The sequence below is a fragment of the Cavia porcellus genome, unplaced genomic scaffold (genome assembly GCF_034190915.1).
Source record: "Cavia porcellus strain 051 isolate PalLab524CR breed Dunkin Hartley unplaced genomic scaffold, mCavPor4.1 scaffold_26, whole genome shotgun sequence".
Classification (NCBI taxonomy): Eukaryota; Metazoa; Chordata; class Mammalia; order Rodentia; family Caviidae; genus Cavia; species Cavia porcellus.
The window spans coordinates 46320603-46341718 of NW_026947509.1; the positions used below are offsets into that span (position 1 = coordinate 46320603).

The 21116-nt window shown below is 42.4% G+C and overlaps 2 protein-coding genes across 2 annotated transcripts; both read right to left on the reverse strand.

The window, feature by feature from the left end:
- Positions 1-225: 225 nt before the first annotated feature.
- On the reverse strand, positions 226-1841 carry Crygc (crystallin gamma C). Its single transcript, NM_001173093.1, has 3 exons — positions 1799-1841; positions 1460-1702; positions 226-565 (listed from the first exon to the last, which is right to left on the reverse strand). The coding sequence occupies exons 1-3, from the start codon at positions 1805-1807 to the stop codon at positions 293-295; spliced, it is 525 nt and encodes a 174-aa protein (NP_001166564.1). The 5' UTR covers positions 1808-1841; the 3' UTR covers positions 226-292.
- Positions 1842-7288: 5447 nt separating this feature from the next.
- Crygb (crystallin gamma B) lies at positions 7289-9248 on the reverse strand. Its single transcript, NM_001173081.1, has 3 exons — positions 9208-9248; positions 8874-9116; positions 7289-7630 (listed from the first exon to the last, which is right to left on the reverse strand). Exons 1-3 carry the CDS (start codon positions 9214-9216, stop codon positions 7355-7357), a joined length of 528 nt encoding a protein of 175 aa, NP_001166552.1. The 5' UTR covers positions 9217-9248; the 3' UTR covers positions 7289-7354.
- Between the last annotated feature and the right edge of the window lie 11868 nt (positions 9249-21116).

A 21116-nucleotide genomic window follows, 5' to 3' on the forward strand; every position in this document is an offset into this window, starting at 1 on the left:
AGCTGAATGACTCCCTGAAACCATCACTTGCCATGGTAATAGCCTGACTTTTCTTTTCTTCGGCAGGTGCACCCTCTCAGCCCATCATGACTTGTTTACACTCCATTGTGCTTTGTACTTCTTGAACAGATCCCTCCTTTTTCCATTCACCTCTTAGCTTTTGAAGGAGAGCATTTACAAGGAGATCGATTTGCACACAAGAGAAATAAAGGCAGAAGTCCTCAATTGCCAACAATACAGACTAAATACTTTATTAGGTTCCAAAATGAGAAAATGGTAGTGTTCACCTATTTTAGTATAAATCCACCACCCTCCGTAAAGAGCCTGCCTTAGCATCCACAGCCCCCCAGTCGTGGTACCGCCTGTACTCCTGGGGCCGCAGCAGGTATTGCCGCCCGCGGTAGTTGGGCAGCTCATAGAGGACCCAGTGGCCCTCCAGCACGTGCAGAGAGCGGAGCTCGCTGAGGTGGAAGCGGTCCTGGATGCAGGGGCAGTCCTCGCTCAGCTCCATCATGAGGCCCTTGTGGTCTTCTCTCTCGTACAGCCGCATCCTGTGGGAGCTCGCCTGCTCAGCCCCAAAAAGAAGCATTGGAAAAAGCAAATGAACCATCTCCAGAATTCATTTAACTAAACAGCAGTGAATGGGAAAGATCGGAGCAAGTGGTTGCTAATGTAAAGTCGGAACCTCTAAGCTTGCAAGGCTGAGTCTGTTGCTAGAGCCTAACCCTGAGTTTTGGTGTGCTTACTGTACATTGCTTATCTGGGAGACGGACTTTTTAAAAAGTTCAAACTCAGCATTAGACTCCATCAAGAGCTCAACTATCTTGGTTCCTAATTCCTTGTATTAACTCTAACCTGTATTGTGCATGGGGGGGGGTATAAATAATTTGACTGGTATTCTATTAATAAAAGTGTTATTTATTTTATATGCATATAAGTTTACCATGAAAGTCAGATTTCAAAAGTCATGCACCTGAGGTGGAAAGTTGGTAGTCTGGAATCAAAATTTAGCTGATTTTTTAAATTAGGGGAAATGACCCTTCTCAAAGCTGACTAGCCCAAAAGGTAGCTGCACCATGAGCTGAACAAGAGTCTTTAATATCTCCTAGTTCACAGGGGAACCTGCTTCATTCACTCATTAGAAATTCCTATGCTGTAGGTAAAATTACTTTGTGAGAAATGCTGGCCATCAGCTTCCTGTTTGCACGCTCTGTTTTCTAGTTCTTTATGATATTGCATGTGCTGCAACGACTTTTGGTTGACTTAATGGGAGCAACGATTAAAAAAATACAAATGACTCTTCTCCTAAGTGGATGCTTGCTTAATTTCCTGATATCTGCCACGCCCGCCTCCATGCAGAAAGGTATCTAAAGGGTTTTAAGGCTTAGATGCTTTTTAAGGAAAAAACCTCCCCTCTCTGGAGCCCCGCTGGATAACACAGCGGCTGTAGCCAACTTACGTGGGGCAGGAGGCGGCAGGAGCGGACCGAGTCGTTGAGGCCCATCCACTGCTGGTAGTCGGAGTATTCGCCACGCCGCAGGAAGTACTGGTAGCCCTGGTAGTTGGGGCGCTCATAGAGCATCCAGCAGCCGCTGTCCACACGGACGGAGTTGCAGCGGCTGAAGTAGGTCTGCAGGTTGGGGCAGTCCGTGGTGATCTCGTAGCAGCGGCCTTGGAAGCCCCGGTCCTCGTAGAAAGTGATCTGCAAAGGAAGAAGCCTTGCAAATGAGATGATTCGCTCCCCGCCAGCCCGTCCGAGGCCCCCCCGTCTCGCCTGCCCTTTGCCGGTGCCCCTCACCTTCCCCATGGCTGGTGGATGCGGGCGGACGGTGCAAGCTCAGTGTGGTGCAGCCGGCCAGCCCCGGCGGGTCTATATAACCCGGGCGCTGCTGCGTTGGCAGGAACCACACAAAAGGGGCCCGCAGGGGTGAGTAAGGGGATTTTATGGATCCCTTTTACGTGCTGCATTCAGTGGCAGTGACTGTAGATTTGCCTTCATTCTCTGGTATATTCTAATGCTGCCCTATATGCGCTGCTGCTCTCTGTTGTTTTTATTTGGATTCTTAGTGTTTTCTAAATTTATCAGCACATCAGTCTGAACTTTTGACCTGAAAGTCATCCCTACACCATGATTCCATTATACCTCCTGAATCTTCTGGGGGAAAGACTGTCCCTTTCTAGAAATGTCCCAGAATTATAGGAGGCCAGAATTCTGAAACAGAATGCTGCAGGTACTGGCTAATAATTTCCCCAGATGAGACAGCCCAGTGTATCTTGAGTTTTTCCTTTTTTCTTTCACAAGATTTGCCGGTCGGGGGCAGCGCACAAATCTAGATTCTGATCTTGGTGACTTTTGACTGTGCTGACCGGATGTTTTACACTGAGCTCTTAACTTCCTCTTTGGTGGGCGCTCTGGTGTGTAACTTGAAGTCTGCCCCTCAAGCCCACCTTCTGATAAGAACCAAGGGAAAGATTTCCGTGGTCCTGGGGCCCAGTACTGTAAGGTACATTGCTTGGTGAGTTGTTTTCTCTTTCCCAAAAGGATCTGAGGAGGCCCCAATGTTTCCTGGGTGGGAATGTGAGCTTTGGACCCAGCCTGTCTGAACTCAGGCCCCCTGCATAGCTCCAGGAACACAGCACAGTTTCCCAGAGCACAGGGGGCTTGGGAGTGACAGCTCAATGACAATGGTGATGACATGTATGTGTGGGGCTCTGAGAGGCTGGCCTTGAGCTCGCACCTAGCCATTTTATTCCGTTAGTAGACATCAACAGTCTCACAGGATTCTTCTGGGGCCAGGATACAGTGAGATAAAATAAGCCCATCTCACCATTTTTGTCTAAGCTGAGGCAAATGCAAAGCTGATGTGCTATTCATAAAATACCAAATACTCTCTTCCCTCAGCCAAAATTATTGACTGCGACTCTTTAAAAGGAATTTTTTAAAATCAATTCCAGCTGTATCCTTGTTGCCCTGTGTTGCGTGGGACAAGTCATAAACCTAATTTGTTTAATCAGGTGTGTTCCTGGTGGTCTCCAGCTGAAGGACATTGGGAGGAATACATGGGACAATGTTTGTAATGTGTTTGGCACCATAGTTGGTATAAATGAGCACCAGGAATATTTCAAGATTCCTGAAGAATTTATCCCCCATAGAGCCATGCAATAGTTTAAGACAAAGTTAGGCTTGGAAGGAACTTTAGAAATTATCTACTGTTTTTCAGACTCTAGCAGGCAAACACATGCACTTGCTTGTTAAAACTGGAAATCTCCAGCCCCTACTCTCTTCCAAGAGTCTATATCATTAGATTAATACCAGACGCCTGGCATTTGCATGCATTTTTAATCAGCATCAAATAATTCCTGGACTAAACTTTGAAAAAGCTGTCTTCTACAGTGACATTGTATGTGGGCCCTTTTATAAGATTAAACAGCTAGGAGGATATTGCAGATTCAAAGTGTGAAGAGGGAAGGCCTTTTGCAGAGCTTTTGTCTCATCTCAGAATGGCATAGTCTTTTCAGAATCTTTCTCCTTGTCTTTGTTCCCCTCCATATTACTTACTGCCTTTCTTAGAGGGTCTCTTCATATCTCAGCTGGACTTTTTTCGGCCCCCTATCCTGTCCGGTCTTTTTTCATCCACATTGCCTGCTGCCAGGACGCTGGAGTGGTGAGCACAGGCTCATCTGCTCAGCGTGCTCCACTGCTTAACACCAGTCCAGCACCAAACCCCAGTCCCTCAACCTGGTACACGAGGTCCAGTCTCATCTGTCTGTGGCCTTATGGTGTGTCGCACAGAACCACACAGTCCTTTTCCAGATGCATTATTTTTACATGACTGGTTTTTCTCTATTTTTCAACTTTTCTGCAAGCTTCAGCTCAAGCATCAATTCCACTGTAAAGATTTTTTTGAGGACTTTTCCTAATCTTCTAAATTGAGCTTAATATTGTCCCTTGTTTTCTCAGGCATCCTGTTAATACCACTGTGATGGTAAGTGTCACTTCTGTGTTTTGGTTAGACTCCAGTCCCTCAGGATAGATATGGGGAGCCTCATCTTTATTTTTGCATTCTCAATAATTAGCAAAATGGATTGGCAAAGCTTCCAGCATAAATGATGAATGAATGTGAAATTCTTTGTTGCAAGAGTCCCTTGGGCCTTTTTCAAATGCTCAGCCCACACTGGCATCCACACTCACACCAAAGGCCTAACTTGCAACCTTCAGTGTGCAGCATAGCTCAAATATCCTGGGCTTGATTGATTTCATCCTTTGTAACAGTGGAGATGAATGAGAGAAAGGAAGAAATCTTGAATGTTGTGTTGTCTCCGAAACCATCAACTCCTTAATAATTGTAATTGTATAATATTTATGTCTTTTGAAATAACAAATGAATGTTCCAACAGCAGCGGGCAATCTCAGAGTTTTGATAGTGTCTAAGGTGTGGCTAACAGTTGATTTTGCTCCCTTTCTGCTTCTTAGTAATGAGTGTAGAATTTGGCTTTGCTAAATAAGCAGAGGTCATTTGGGTGATGATTATGGAGATCGAAGTGTCCCAAACAAAGGCTGGGTAAAGGATCAGTCTCTCATAATATTCTTCTGGGAACAAATTAAACATATATTTCTTCTTGTGTAAGCAACAGGTGGTGTGTTTGTCACTTTTTTTTTCTCTCCACTAACTGATGAGAAAGAAGATGTAAACTTCCAAGGCCTGGAGGGGAAAGAAAAGGACACATCCTAACATCAATGGCTAATTCCACGGTAGCAGGGAGGAAGATTGCAGAAAGTGCATAGTAAAATTCTTTGGGGGCGTTAACTCAGCACAGCAATTCTTTTTACTGTGCTCCTTCCTGCCATAACTTCTATTCCAGTTTCATCGTTTGATGGGCTTTTTATGAGATGAAATGAGTGGGAAGTTATTGTAGAGTCAAAGGATGAAAAACGAAAAACATTTAAATCTGGATTTAGTGTTTTGAACTAGGATGTGCAAGAACTATCACGGTGTCTATCAGTCTATCAGTTAACTCAAACTGTTGGTTCTCTGATTAAGAGGGGAGAAGGAAGGAAGCAGTAAACGGTGGGCACTGTAAGTGGCCCCAGGTCGCTCCGTACTGGTGACTTTCTCTGTATGGTGGGCTTAGGGAAGGGTATCTTTCCCTTTGCCTCTATTTCAGGGATGAGAGAAAGCAGTTTTTAAGAATAAGGTCTCCATCAAGGAGATCCAGGGACTCTAAATTCTTGTGTTCTCAGATGTTTCAAGATAACTCCTGTTCCTGAAGTCTAATTTTATGTCTCCTTGGTGAATACTATAACATTCGGCACCCCAGAAGATTTAGGTTTCTAACTTATATTTGATGTTATATTGGCAAGTAGAGGACTCTGTTTATTATGTCAAGGAAGCCAATCCCAGTGTGGGGAGTACAAAGGTTAAAGAACTGGGACTTAGAAGCAGTTAGCACAAAATAATCTGAGAATTTATTTCCCAGAAGAGGAATCTCTCTGTATTTGTATGCATTTGCTGACCATGTGCCACAGTTTTTTAAGAACAATCCTAGTTCATGCTTATTTTTCCATTATGATAATTAATAAGACATCATTTCACACTTAACAATGACTCAGTTGAAGGAACAGATTATATGCTCACTCTGGCACGGGCCATGTGGGTATTGGATATGAAGGCCCTGAAAATGCGGGGTTAAAGCTGACTTCATAGAAAATGAGTGTCCCTGCATGAATGGCTATGCACGGAGGAGAGAGAGCAAATCAGGGCAGGCTAGCAGGCCACAGCAGGCTGGACCTACAGACCATCCAAAGCAGTGCCATTTATGTGAAACCTGGTATCATTTTCTTCTGATAAACTTGCACTTGTGCCTCTAGAACCTCTGTTACAAAGCCAGCTATGCACATCCATGCTTTATGATGGTTCAGGGAAAAGAGTTCAGGGTCAGTGGGGTGCATAGGCGGGCAGCACTGGTGGGAGGGTGAGATGACCCACCCAGGGGCAGTGCAGAGTGCAGATGCAGGACTGCAGAGGAAAGCACAGACCACCCATCCCTTCTCCAGAATTCAAGGGACACGGGAGGAATAGGTATCTGTGTGAAGACATGGATTCACGAAGCTCTCACCCATGTGGGATGAGACTTGGGCCAGTTCATTAGAGTCTCAAAGGATGGGGAACTCAGTGAATTTTGACCAGAAGTCAGCAGTTTCAGTGGTAAACTTTAGCAGAAAGAACCCAAGAACCTTATTAAACACTGCAAGATATTTTGGAGGATATTGTTTATTCAGTAGTCTCTACCTGGATCCACAGGAAAGCTTTCTTTTGGGCTTTAATTCAGGGGATGATTAGGATTTCCTTGGTAACTAATTAGTTTGTCTTAGAGACTGTGATTCATGAAACTTGTCTTGTTTTCCTGTCTTCCATAACTGCTGGATCAAAATCTGGGTCTATCTACAGCTAACATCACACCTTCCAGCGTATGCCTTGGACTTGATATGACTCACCATGTTTCATCTCATCTCTCTTATTCTTGTTTTTCTTCTGGCCCAATGTCTTCAGCCACTTCTTTTTAACTTATTATAATTTTTTACTTATTATAATTTTAACTTATTATAATTTTTTAACAGCTTTAATTAATTTTGGAAAATGAAAGAAACAAATACACAGCTATATAGAGTTCTCCAGAAAGTTCAGATTCCTTCCTTTCCATTTAGCACTACTTCTGATTTGTAAGCCAGAATATATTGACTTTCTATTGAAATGATGTAAGACTGAGTTTCCTCGTGGATATGTACCTTGAAATCATCTACAAAGCTCGTAAACAGAGAATGATGGCAAGATTGGAACTCTCATCAGGGATAAAGCATTGGAAATTAAACTGGGAGGAAAGAGATAGCAGTTGTTAGAAGGATGAGGAATATGCGATAAGTGAGACCAGCTTGTTTGTTTCCTTGTGAAGCTAGCGTGAGAGCCTGCATATTGAGAGTGGCTTCCTTCCTGGAAGCAATGGTCAGTGAGGACAGCCAGTGAGGACAACAGAGGGGATAACTTGAGCTGCTTTGATCAGTACGAATTCAGCATTGTAGCCCATGATACAACTTTGTTAGACAACCGCAACTAGCTTTGTCCTAATTGAAGTCTTGTTAAACCTACATGGTTTGGTCACTGGAAGAGTGATGGGATTATTCAGTACTTTATTCCCCTTAAAAGAAATTGCTGCCCATCTCAAAAACATGGCCCAGTGCTTGCTGCTTATGAATACTTAATAGATTGAAAGAAACACAGGACTCTATGAGTGCCAGAATCACAAGCTACATATTTTATTAGATTTTAAAGAAGAAAAGTAGGGAATGGAAATGACTTCAGTAAAAATCCATAACTCGTCTGAAAGAACCAACTTTGGCATTCGTGGCCCCCCAGTCAAGGTATCTCCTGTACTCTCCTGGCCTCAGCAGGTACTGCCTCCCCCTGTAGCTGGGCATCTCATAGAGGACCCAGCAGCCCTCCAGCACGTTAAGGGAGTGGATCTCATTGAGGTGGAAGCGGTCCTGAAGGGAAGGACAGTCATCTGTGATCTCTGACATCTGTCCTCTGAAGTCATCTCTCTCGTAGATCCTCATTCTGAAAGTGCCAGAGTGCTGGAGTGCAGACAGAAAAGAAAAAGAAACAGAAAATGTCAAACACAGAGAGAAATTAAAGTTCTTGCCCATGCACCACCCTGGTCACAGTTGGCCAGAGTTTCCCTGAGTCCAAGTTTGCCTTTATGCTGCCCAGTCCAGAGTCATCCTGCTCTACTCTCTCACTGCTAATGAACTGAGTGCTTCATAGGCAAAGGAAGGGAAAGAGCTTAGCAGCTCTTCAATTTCTATCTACCACGTTCTTGTCCTGGGGAATTAAAATATGCTTAAAATAAATGCACCATATCACTTTAGTGCTTGTTATTTGACACAGCCCTTCTCAAAGCAGAAAGCTATCACTGGACATGCTACAGTTGTTTAAAAAAAAACCTATTGGTTTTCATGTATGATATGGAGCAGAGGGTTAGTACATTTTTGTGATAAATAAGATGCTATGTTTCCCTTTTCTTTGTTTTTAAGCCTGAGTTTTGGGTCAGATCACAACTGTCCAGCTCTTCCACTTTCTCCCAGCTTCCTACCCTCCACAAAACCATTTCCCTGAGTTGCAAAAACCACCTTTGGTAAAGCTCTGTCCGATGACACTGTGTCTCGTGCCTCTAACACCCCAATCTGCTATGACCTCTTTAATCATGCTCCAGAAAATACTGAATCTCAAACTTCAGTTTTGAATATGGATGGCCTTTCTTGTAATTTCTATTGCTGAGCAAAAGCAGAAGGTATGGCCCTGTCTTTCCTAGGAAGAATAAGCTAATAGAAAAGTAAGGCCAAACAAGCCAAGGTACTTTTAATTACCTAAACAGTCCCAACTTTACAGACCGTGAGAGACTGCATTTCTGACTTGCCAGGCTTGGAATGAATACTTTTAAGAAATTTTATCTTGAACAGATAGTAAATTCAGTCTCTCTCCTGCACACTACTTTTTCCTAATTAGTCATTGCACCCTTAATTTTTTAAAACCACGCTGACAATGTACAATCTGGGAACATGATTTTTATAAAAGCACTACTGCATTCACGAAGACAGGCGTCACACAGAGAAGCACTTCTACACTGTGTAGCTTCCACCCCCAGCTCCTGGTTGAACTATTGGGTTTCAGATTCCGTGCTTGTTTTTGTTTTTGGTGCTGGGGACAGAACCCAGGGCCTTAAGTAGCGAGGCATATGTCCTATCACTGAGCTGTATCCGCAGCCCCAGTAAGTAGATTTCATTTCCAGAGACCAGGGCGGGACAGAGCCACACTCACCTGGGGCAGGAGGCGGCAGGAGCGGACCGAGTCGTTGAGGCCCATCCACTGCTGGTAGTCGGGGTAGTCGCCCCGCCGCAGGAAGTACTGGTAGCCCTGGTAGTTGGGGCGCTCATAGAGCATCCAGCAGCCGCTGTCCACACGGATGGAGTTGCAGCGGCTGAAGTAGGTCTGCAGGTTGGGGCAGTCGGTGGTGGTCTCGTAGCAGCGGCCTTGGAAGCCCCGGTCCTCGTAGAAAGTGATCTGCAAAGAAAGACGCAGAGACGTGGGTGCTTTTCCTCAGCGAGGATGCTGCGGCAGGGCAAAGACCCAGCACCAGATGCCCAACACCTACCTTTCCCATTGTGGAGCGAGCGAGCAGCGCAGGTTCTCTCGGTGCTGTGCGGCCCTGGGGGAACGGCCGCTGTATATATAGCAGCCCTGGCTGCTGCCTCCACAGGAAATCACACAAAAGGGCCCATTCCAGTGAGTAAGGGGATTTGCAAGCTGCCCGCTCTCCCTCCCGCTGGTCACTGGGGTTGGCTGAATGGTTTACTCTCATTCTTTCTGGTAGGTTCGGGTTGCTCTGATTCACTAAAGCTGTTGTTGCCACCGAAGTGAAAAGACTCTTTACTCTTTTAGTTGAGCAAAAGGGTGAGCGAAACTCTAGCCCCATGCTTTTATTTTATAGCTTACTCTGCTAATTGACTTCTCAAAGGAAACTGCCAGTATTCCACTCAGGGCCTGCGCTTTTTTTGTTTATTTGTTTGTTTGTTTATGTTTAACTTCTGAAAAGCCAGAATTTAAATAATAAGACGGCTTAAGGAAGAAGGAATCCGGAAAAGTAATCTGCAAAAGTGCTTTGCAAAGCATAAAGCTTAGCTTCAATTCAGGAGCCTGTGATCATCACTGTTGTTGTTTGGGAGGGAACCTCGAGTAGAATTGTTCCTGGAGTGGAGTTCTTAGGCCTCAGGACAGGATCAGATGCCTGTCTTGTCTTTGTCCGCCCCTGACTCGCACAGCCGAGGTTGGGCACACAGTAGGCCTCAGTATTTGGTTCTGATGGACCATCAGTGGGCACAGGCTTGTGGTCCTCCTCTCTTTTCTGTTTCCCGCCCGGCCCTGAATCCTTCCTGCTGCAGCTGCTGCCCGCTACTCTCCCTGCTCTTTGTAATCTTTGCTGCCCTTCAGATCTCCTAAGGTCTTTCTTCTTCTCTGTGAGGGTCCTTTCTCCCTGGGTGAGGGCGGTTTGGGCAGTGGAAGGGGTGATACAGAAACCCTCCGGGAGCCACTCTGCTCACATCCCCAGATTCCAGATGTTAGGCAGTATCCAAGCCACACTGCAGGGATTTCTGGTAGTGTGGTTTTGGGGTCCCTGAGGCCCTGAGACAATTTCCAACCATGCATATAATTAAGACAGTTTTAAAAGTAATTCTAAGATTTATTGTTTTGCCTTTTTTATTCTTATCTTTCTTGAATGTGTAGTGAGATTTTTCCAGAGGCCACATGACATTAAAGTACTTTGCAAAAAAGCATCAAACAGCGCCAGTCTTTTTACTAATTGTTTTTGTTTTGGAAAATAGGGTTATTATCCATAAACATACTTTATGTATATTAGGATGTACTAAGTTTACTGACCAAGAGTTCTCAAGACTGGAAAAGTAAACCCATCCAGGTAAGGAAGAGTCATTCCTTCCAAAGCAGAAGGGATCCAGGTGTTTGACTAACCATCACATGGCTGGTTGGTCTCTTCAAGGGACAGCGGGGCTCTCTGGGACTGAGCTGGTCTGTCTTACTGACAGAGTAGGCATCCTCCAGTGGCAGCAGCTGGATTAGCCAGGTAAGCAGGAGTTAATGCATAGTCTTCACCTTTGGCACAATGGACACACTATTCATGAGAGGCTGGCCAGTGTCAAATGACCAAGTCATTCTGTCCACTTGATTGTTTAGTGTCTCTTTCATGGTGCTCTAATAAGCATTGGCATGGGATGTAATTGTCTTCATACTCGTTCCACTCCCGTGTATCTCTACACATCTCTATCCCAGACCCTCCTGTCTCTCATCTTCCATTCTTTCCTCTTCCCAGCTCTGGACTAACCAGCCAAGCCACTTACCACTGCTCAGTAATTCTGCATATATCCTAATTTCAAGCTATTTTTCTTTCCACACAAACGGTACTTCCTTAAAATTAGCCATTGGGAGGATGTCCCCCGTTACTGTGTTAGGCTGGCCCTGAGTGAGCTGTTGGGGTGCAGCCACACTCCACTTTTGGCCAGCACCCACTTTCCATGTCGAGCCTCTAGTGAACCAAATTCACCCAGTCTTTTCTCTCTTCTGTCACTTGGCCATAAAGAGCCCTGCCTGGAGTTTTAAGTGTGAGCTGGGAGTGAGCTAGTGAAATGGTGGTAACTTCAGCCAATCCCACAGGGAATGCTGGTGATAGTTCTTTTGACTTGAGATAAGGTAACTGCAACTATGTGCCCCTCCATTTTCAGTCATGTGACTGTGGAGGGGTGTACTTGGGCAAGGAAGCTCCCTTCTGCAGGGGGAATGTGTCTTTATCTGGGACAAACTCAGTTTTCAACTGTGAGCAACTTGGGAAAGAGGTAGGAGTCTAAGCACTGCCCTACAGAATCTTTTTTATGACAGGAAGAAATGACTATCATCTTACTATTTGAGATAATCATAATTAGGACTTGGAAATAAATGTTCCCTAAAGCCTCATGTGTTCAGAAGGTGACTGGGTCATGGGAGTTGCTATACTCATCAGCTGATTCATCCATTCCTAAGTTCATAACTGAGTGTGCTGTGAGGAGGTGAGGAGTGAAGGGAACAGCGGATCACTAGGGAGCTGACCTAGAAGGGTATATTCTTGTCTGTGGTTTCTCCCTTCTCTCTTTGTTTCCTGGTTGCTATGATATGAACAGCTATTTTCATGACCAGACTCTTACCTCATGTCATTTCTTTGTTTAAGCTTGCCAACCACTGACTGAAGCTTCTGAAACTGTAAGCCAAAATAACCCTTTTCTCCTTAAAATTAAGGGTGTCTGGTATTTTGTCTGTGATGGGAAAATGACTATATATAATCAGTTAACATTTTTGTGTTTGTCTTCCAATTTTCTATATATAAAACCCACATGTGGTTATATTACTTATACTGATTCTAGATGTCCCCCCAAAGCCCCATTCAGTCGCGAGGGTGGGCTTTGTGATTCATTCACAGTCCAATGCTGGGACTGAGGGTGTGAGTGCTGCATGTGCCCTTGGGTGGGCAGCCTGCATACAATATAAGGGGAAAAAAAAGAGTTTCTGTCTCTGTCTCTGTTTCTGACTCTGTCTCTGTCTGTCTGTCTCTCTCTCTGCATTGTTGCTTTTGCTGTTTTCTGCCACCATGAATAGTTGCCCCTCTGCCAGGTGATTATGGACTTAAACCTCCACAAACTGTTAGCTAAATGAATCTTTCATCGCTTAACTTTGAGTGTTGGGTATTTAGTCTCAGCAATGAGAAAAGTAACTAAAGTGGCTAGGGATTTAGCTCAGCGGCATAAGCACCTGCCTTGCAAGCAGGTGGTCGTGAGTTCGATCCCTGGTACCGATAAAAAAAGAAAAAGACAAAAAAAAAAAAAAAAAAAAAAAGAGAGAGAAGAGTAACTAAGACAGAATTTGGTAGGAGAAGTGGGGTGTTGCTTTGACTATACTTGACCATGTGGTTCAGGAGCCTTTGAGAATGGCTTGTGGGAAGAATCTGGAAATGTTCAGAGATGCCAGTTTAAAAAGTGGAACTCAAGTGACTTAGATTTTTCTGCACTTGAGATTCTGGTCAAGAGACCAGAGGGTTGATAGAAATCCTGCTGGTAAAGACTAGGCTTGAGAGGTTTCTGCTGGGAAGGACTACATTGGATTTTGGATTCCAGGAAGCGTGTGTTTTGACTTGGCAACAGGTTTATCTGCATTTTGCTCACGTCCAAGACTCTGCCTGAGACTGAGATTAATGGCAGTTCTCATAATCTGGCAGAAGAAATTTCAGAGAGGTCGAATATTGAGGCTGTGGCATGGCTACTGTTGGAGCTTTTAACCAGATTTATGTTGAAAATCAACAGGAAAGAGCCAAATACAATAAAAAACATTGTGAGTTTGGTCCAGAAAGGAAGCTTCAGTCAAGCTGTGAACCGTAAAGATAGAGCACAGTACATCTTGGTTGCTGAGAAGTAACTGGAGAATAGGAAAGAAAGCCTGAAAGCATCACAAGAAGCAGCATGACTCCATCCTTTGTAGCCTCAAAATTATAAAAGTGAAAGACTTTGCTTTGAGAAGAAAGCTGTGGAGTACTGTGTTCCAGAATGGTGGCAGCCGCACCAGGTTCCAGGATGGAGATGGCATAGAGAATTTGTTCCTCAGAATCAGATTCAGAGTGCCTAGTGATCAAGGCACTTGACCCTTCAAAGAGAATGAGCCCTGGCTGTTGCTCCAGCTTTCAGCAGTCCTTGGCATCATCCATGTGGCGCTGGTTTGAGGTGTTTTCAGAATGCAATGGTTGTGGGGTTAGGAAAGCTTCTATCCAAATTTCAGAAGACGACTTGGAATTTCAGGCTGTGTGGCCCTGAGAGGGCAGTGTGTGAAGCTGTGAATGTAAACAAGGGTGCATTGGAGACTCAGAAGTTTGGAAAAGCCACAAACATGGATTGTCTGAAGCAAACTGCAAAGAAGGAGCATCCTGGGTTCAAGAGAGAAGCCATGGAAGCTACAACTATCAGCAGTGCCATATGGGCGGGGCCACCCAAACCCTTTAGAGTTTATATCTTGCCACAGATTGCCTTACATGCTGCACGTGTAACTGCAGGACTTAATCTTTACCTTGCTGGGTTTTGGACTTGCTTTGGTCCCATTCTTTTATATCTTCCAGCTTGTAAGTTTTAGAATGGAAATGTCTATCTTATGCCTTTGAATGCTGAAGAGTTAACTTTCTTTTTCATTTGTATAAGCACTCACAGCTAAGGATTTGCCTTGGATCTCAGAGGGGACTTGGAACTCAGACTTTTCAGCAATTCTGAAACTGTTAGGACTTTGGCAACTCCTGGAGATGGACTGAATGCCTTTTGTAAAAAGGAATGTACATGAATTTGGGGGGGGGGGTTCAGAGGCAGAATATTATGGTTTGTGTCTAGATGTTCCCCCCAAAGTCTCATGCAGTTATGGGAGTAGACTTTTAGAGTTTATGATTAAGGGTGTGAGTGCTATACCTACCATAGGGTGGGTAGTCTGCATACAATACAAGGGATAGAAAGAATCTCTCTCTGTCTCTGTCTCTGTCTCTGTCTCTGTCTCTGTCTCTCTCCTTTTACTATTTTCTGCCACCATGAACTCTTGACCCTCTGCCATGCCACCCAGCCTTGGAGCCAGCTGATTAGGGACTAAAACTTCCACATACCGTGAGCTAAATAAACCTTTCTCCCTTAACTTTGGATGTTAGGTATTTTGTCCTAGCAACAAGAAAAGTCACTTAAATATATATTGCATAGCCTACTCTGGTTTTCATCTTTTAAATACTAGTAGTAATACTGATTAAAGTGATGATATTTAATCCTTTCCTATAAAGTTATTTTTTGGTGAAGAAAGACCCTGAATGAAAAATCATTCTGAGCTCTCAACCATACCTAGGTTTGAAGCCTATTCAGCACTCAAGAAAGAACAGTTACCTGGTGGATTCACTAAAAAAAAGTACTATTTGCATATACTGAAAATTCTAATCCTTAAAGAGACTAATCTGAGACCTAATATATTCAGTGTCATTTATAGTTGTGTGTTTGAGGACAACAAAATATCACTGAGTGATTTTAGTCTGATTTAAACTCATTCAGATTTTTATCTGCAGCACAATGTTTACTTAATTTATGACCCTGGAGAAATATCTTTTTTGTTTGTTTGTTTGTTTGAGACAGGGTCTTACTATGCAGGTCAAGCTGATCTGGAACTCACTATGTAACCCAGGCTGGCCACAAACTCATAGTGATCCTGCCACCTAAGCCTCCCAAATGCTGGGATACAAGTATGTGCCACCATGCTCAGCTGGAGAAGTATTTTATAGGTCACTTAGGTTGATCCAGAATTACCCATAAATTTGTCTGTATAAAGACATCACAATTCTGTGAAAGAAAGATAAATTAAATCTCAGGGTCACAAGACCGGGATATGATCAATTCTTTATTTTTATTTTTAAAATTTTATTGGTACATTTTAAAAATACATAATGATAACATTCATCATTGGGGACTTGTACTTATATGTGGTATATTTGCTTTCTTTTTTCCCCTGTTCCTCTAACTTCCCTTCAACCCCTCTGATCAATTCTATTTGAACTGATGGTGATGCTTTCTGGGCCTGAACCGCTGGCTTGGTGGAAGAGCCTAAAGTTGCAAATGACACCACCTGTAATGAGTCCCCCTGCGTGTCCCATGGGATTTTTTTTTTTCCTTTGGATTGGGAATCAAACTCAGGACCTTATGCTTGCCAGACAGGCACTGTGTCACCGACCTACATCCCCATCCCTTCCATGGGCTTTCTTTGACACTGCTTCTCCTAGACTTGGTTTTAGTTTTTTATCACAATTTTAACAACCTTGTGAAATTACTAAAGAAGCACCATTTATAGGGGGCACATTTGAGGAAGCAATAGTGTTACCCATCCATATACATATGTCTGCATTTTCTGTTACTTCTTGTATAATTTTTGAAAAGTCTTTTAACTTCCTCCAGCCCGTTTCTTCACAGGAATGATGATGAAAATCAAATAGTACAACTGATTCAAAATCCCAGGAAAATCATAAAGTATACCAATGACCTAAAAAAAAAAAGTTTTGTACATTTGGTTAAAGAAAAAAATATTCATGATATTTGTTAACGATAGTAAGGCAGACTTTGCAGAAAGAGGGCTGTGAAAATGGGTACTGTAGAGAGATCACTGAAATGGGTTTTTTTGTTTGGGAAGAGAGATTGGACTCGATTCCAGCTCAAACATAGACAAGAGATTTATAGCCATGAAGCAGCATGCAAGTCAGTGGATGGAAAATTACTAAGAAGCACTGAGGATAAGAGGTTTCTGATCTAAACTGATTGTGATAAGATTATTGGTGAATGCAGGCCAGAGTGCTCAGGTAACCATGGGTGGGAGACAGTCACTTACCCACTGAAAAGGAGCTAAGTTCTAGGAAAACGCTGGACCAGACCTAATCAAGCACAAGATCTTGTCAATATTTTTAAAATGGTAGAAGTAATAACAATTTCCTTCATACATAAGTAATAATACGGGCCTTGCTATCAGAGTGTTTATGCTTTGGCTTATCGTTTGGAGACTAAATATGATGAATGAATACTTTCACCTGCAGTACTGGAACATTTTGATTTAACATAGATTTTTTGTTTTGGTAATTTTGACACCATCAGTGATGATCAGTTGTCTACATGTTCCTGGCCAAGGTCCCAGACAAAGGAGGAACATACGTGAAGCCTGTGCGTTTGGTGCAGATGTGGTCCGTGTGCCTCCCCCACTCAGGGCACCTGGCAAGGGTAGGACAGACGCTAGTGGTGCGTCCAGGGATGCACCACTGGTTTAGCCAGCGGCCAGCAGCAAGGTGGTCTGCAGGAGTTGCTGTTGTGTGCTCAGGAGATGCTCTTCGGTGGACCTTGTGGATAGTTGGGAAATCCTCCCTGTCACCACGAGTTCATGATCAACCCTGCTCTAAACCCACGTCCTGGGTGGCGGACAGTGCATGCATCAGCCAGCTTTGCTCATCAGCTGCAAGAGAGATTTAGGTGTGTATGTGTATGTGTGTGTGTGTTTGTATCAGATCTATCCCCTCTTTCCATTTTTGTACCACCAATACAGTGGCTGTGTGTGTTTCAATTCAATTTCTTATTGCATGATAGCTGTATGTTCTATTAAAAGGCTTCAGAAGTCATTGAAGTAGTGTGAAACAGAGAAGTCAGTACATAAAGAATAAGTCAGAAAGGTGTCCTCATTCTCACTGTTTTGTTGAGCTCAGGCTGAGGCATTGTCTCCAGTTCCCTGGTCTCCTTCATGTCCTCAAGTTGGGGTGCTGGCTAATGATACAGAGATATAGCAGTGTGTCTTTTTGTTTTTTATCGGTACCAGGGATCAAACTCACAACCGCACACTTGCAAGGTAGGCGCTGATGCCACTGAGCTAAATCCCCAGCCCATAGCAGAGTGTGTCTTGCTCTAAGATCTAATGTCTCACACCACTGATCCACCATCTTCTGAAATGCCAGAAACTGGCTGAGAAGCTCTTTCATTGTTTGCCTTCACAAAAATGCTGCTGTATACCTTTTTTCTTTTTGTTTTTGCTCTCTCAGCCTACTTGTCTTACCGTGCATTAGACTTTTGAAGTAAGTTCTCAGACCTTAATGCAATAGACCATAACCCACTGTGCTCATGCCCATCCCAATGCCCTCCATTCCCTCGGGGAAGCCTCCATGCTGTTTGTCTACCCAGCTAGCCAAGATTTGGGGGTCATTTTTGTCTCCCTTCAGTCCTCCGAGGTCACCAAGCACAAAACAGAATGGAAGAGTGTAGAACCAGGAAAGTAAGGAGAGAAAGTAAGTGTAGGAATATACATGTGGCTTCTATGTCTTTGGACCCCTCTAAGAGTTAACTTAAAGTGAGGGAATCATTGTTTTCCAAAATAGAGTAAGAATTATCTAAATTTTCTCTTGCTGCGTCTTCAGCAGAAGCAAAATACCTGACACCTAAAGTTAAAGGGGGAAAGGTTTATTTAGCTCATAATTTGTAGTGCTTTCAGTTCATAATTGGCCAGCGCAGGGTGTTCACAGAGGAGAAAAGTTCATGGGGGGCGGAGGGGGGGAGAATATAGGAAAAGTAATGAACTAGAGGGACAGGGAGAAAGACAGAGAGTGAGCAAGCCTCTTTCCGTGCCTTGTACTGTATGCAGGCTGCCTGCCCTAGAGTGAATGTAACACTCATACTCTTAATCCCAGTATTGAACCATGAATCAATCACTGACTCCAGATTCACCACCTCTGAAAAACCTGCCCCCATGACTGCATGAGGCTTTGTGGGGGGGACATCTAGACATAAACCATAAAAGGAATTATCAGTGTTTCAGTTCTTTTTCATTTTTCCAGAGGTATATTTATCCACGTGCTTAATTAGTAATCACAGAGGATGGAAAAGTGTGACATGTGACATGGCTGTGGTCCTTATGCTTGACTTTATTTCCTACTGAGGAGACTAAAAAAGTCCAGAAAGATTCACGATTGGAGGAACTAGGAATTGAGCTCGTCTGTCTGCCCCCAAGCCCTGGGCCAGGGACCTCTCAAATATCATAGTTTGTTTTAGATATGAAATTTTCAGATGTGCATATCTTATCTTCCTAAATTATACACTTCTCATAGTAGGTCCACTGTCATTACTAACCCTAAGAATCACTGGCTCTGACAAGAGTTCTAGGAAATTCTAGTGGATTCCTCCATTGGTGGATTTCAGCCTTGCTGTAAGATCTCAGCGTTCAACTAACTAGAGAGGGCTCTATAATTTTAAGTTTACTTATTTGTGTGATAGCCATAATAGGTGACTGTCAAAAGGACACTCAAGATGTTCACAGTCCCCTGAGCTTGAAAAATTTCTAGTTCATTTCCTCTGAGCTGGTACCTTCTAACCTCCTTGTAGAATATATCTTTGAAAGACCGGCATGAGATTAGCTATACTACTTTCTGTATCACTTTGTTGTTGGTGCTAATTGTGAGGTACGTCTGCACACAAAAGCATGATGCAGAAATAATGGGACTAGAAGCTTCCTTACTCATCTCCAGAGCCTCTTCAGTATCCAGATTTCTCTTGGGAACTTCTTGAACTCTGCTTCATTCTCTGTGACCAGTCCTGGGCATGTCCATGCGTATAGCATAAATATAGAAAGCCTCAAAGAGTGATGATTTGTATATTGAGCCTCTACTGTATTGAGCATTTACAGAAAGCTTTTCATTGATTTTTCACGGAAACATGAAAGAGAAAAACTACAACTAAGTAAGAAAAACTCACTTGCTTGTATCATTCACCTACTAACCAGAAACCAAGTCCATGGACTTCAAAGCCTGCATTGAGCCACTGACGTACCCCACTTTGAAACCTAGTAGAGCCTTCAAATATCAGAGCTGGAAGGAAACACAGCTTATCTTACCCATAGTCCTCATTATGAAGAGAAAGAAACTGGTGGCCTTCTAAGCTTTATCAGATAAAATGTGACTTTTTAAATCTTCTAGTTCACCCGGGTTAAAATAGAACTTCAAATGAACTAAATTATTTCCAGTAGTACAGGTCACTAGTTTTTCCTTTTTTGTAAAATAGAGCTCATATGTCATTGGTCACCCAAGCAGAGGACAATACAGAATGACTTAGCTAAGCCTGCAGCAAAACAGTAAAATTTCTTGTATTTTAGGTATTAGTTCAAGCCTTACTTTCTGGTAAGATGTGTATTTTCTATTTATAGTTTATAGCACATGTTCCGCCAACAGAAAAGAATATTGTTTTAAAATAATTTTATTATATAATGATATTTTAAAGAACTCTCACCCATTTAATGTGTACAATACAGTAGTTGTAGTGTATATGTTCAACCATCACCACAATATAGAATACACTTACTTCCACAGTGAGAAATCGCTCCCTTATCCCTACCTTCTCCTGTCCCTAAGCAACCGATAGTTTATGTAATATCTCTGCAACTTTGCCTATCCTTACTGTTTCATGTAAATAGAAGCATATAATATATAGTCTAATGTAACTGGTGTCTTTAATTTAGCATAAGGTTTTCAAGGCTCACCATGTTGTAGCAAGTATCAGTGTCTCATTTCTTTTTATAATCAAAGAATATCTTATTGTATGGATATGCCACATTTTGCTTATGTAATGATCTATTGACATTTGGGTATTTGGGTTGTTTCCATCATTTTGGCTACTGTAAATAGTGCTGCTGTGAAGATTTATGTGTTAAATTTTGTTTGAAGATCTTTTTTCATTTCTTTGATTGCATATCTATAAGTGGAATTGCTGAGTCGTAGATAATTCTATGGTTAACTTTTCAGGGAAACACCAAATTATTTTCCACAGAGACTACTATTTTACATTCCCACCAAAGACTTGTGAGGGCTCCAATTTTTCCAAATTCTCATGAACACTGGTGTTTTGTTTGGGGGTTTAAAATATCATGACCACCCTAGTGGACATTTAATGGTCTCTCATTGTGGTTTTGATATAAATTTTCCTAATGACTAATGATATGGAGCATCTTTTAATTTATCTGCTGACTTGTGTCAGCAAATGTGTATCTCCTTTGGAAAAAAGTATATTCAAATTCTTGGGCAAATTTTCAGTTGGATCATTTTTGTTATTGAGTTGTAAAAGTTCTCTATATAGTCTAGATCCTAAAACCTGATCAGATACATAATTTGTAAATATTTTGTTCCATTGCATGATGTCTTTTCACTTTCTTGATAGCATCTTTTAGTGCATAAAAGTTTTTAATTTTGATAAAGTCCAATTTATTTTTTCTCTTTTGTTGCTTATGCTTTTGTATCAAACTTAAGAAATCATTACTTGATAAGAGATAATCATATCTTTTTCTGTCAGAGAATTTTATAATTTGAGTTCTGATGTTTCAATTTTTACTCTATTTTGCATTACTTTTATATATGATGTGAATTGGGGGTTTTAACTTCATTGTTTGCATGTGGATAATCAGTTGTCTCAGTAACCAGTTGTGGAAAAGAATGTTCTTTACCTATGAATGGTCTTGATGTCTTGGCCAAAACTTGGTTGAATCTAGGTTCATATAGGTTTCTGCTCTACCATAAATTCCATTCCAGTGTACTTACGCCAGCACCACACTATTTTGATGATTGTTTTATGGTAAATTTTGAAACTGGCAAAGTGAATTCTCCTACTCTTGTTTTTTTCTCAAGATTTTTTGGCTGTTCTTGGTCTCTTGTGTTTCCATATGACTTTTAGAATCAGCTTATCAACTTCTCCAAGAAGTCAATGTGGTCAGGGCATTATATTTGATCATATAAATTTGGAAAAAGAGCTAATATTCTAGGAGAATAAATCTACTAGAACAGAAATCCTAGAGACATGCAATAAACACTAATGGCTCACACTTCATTATTGAGGCAATAAAAATTCATATTGGAATCTAAAATAAAGATGACTATATTGATTGTGAGGTTGAATTTGAGAG

Bases quoted from the DNA above. Each gene is read 5' to 3' on its own strand.
- Crygc (NM_001173093.1), bottom strand. The intron at 566-1,459 runs GTAAGTTGGCTA...GGGGCTGAGCAG, and splicing joins CCTGCCGCCTCCTGCCCCAC to GCGAGCTCCCACAGGATGCG.
- Crygb (NM_001173081.1), bottom strand. The intron at 7,631-8,873 runs GTGAGTGTGGCT...TCTGCACTCCAG, and splicing joins CCTGCCGCCTCCTGCCCCAG to CACTCTGGCACTTTCAGAAT.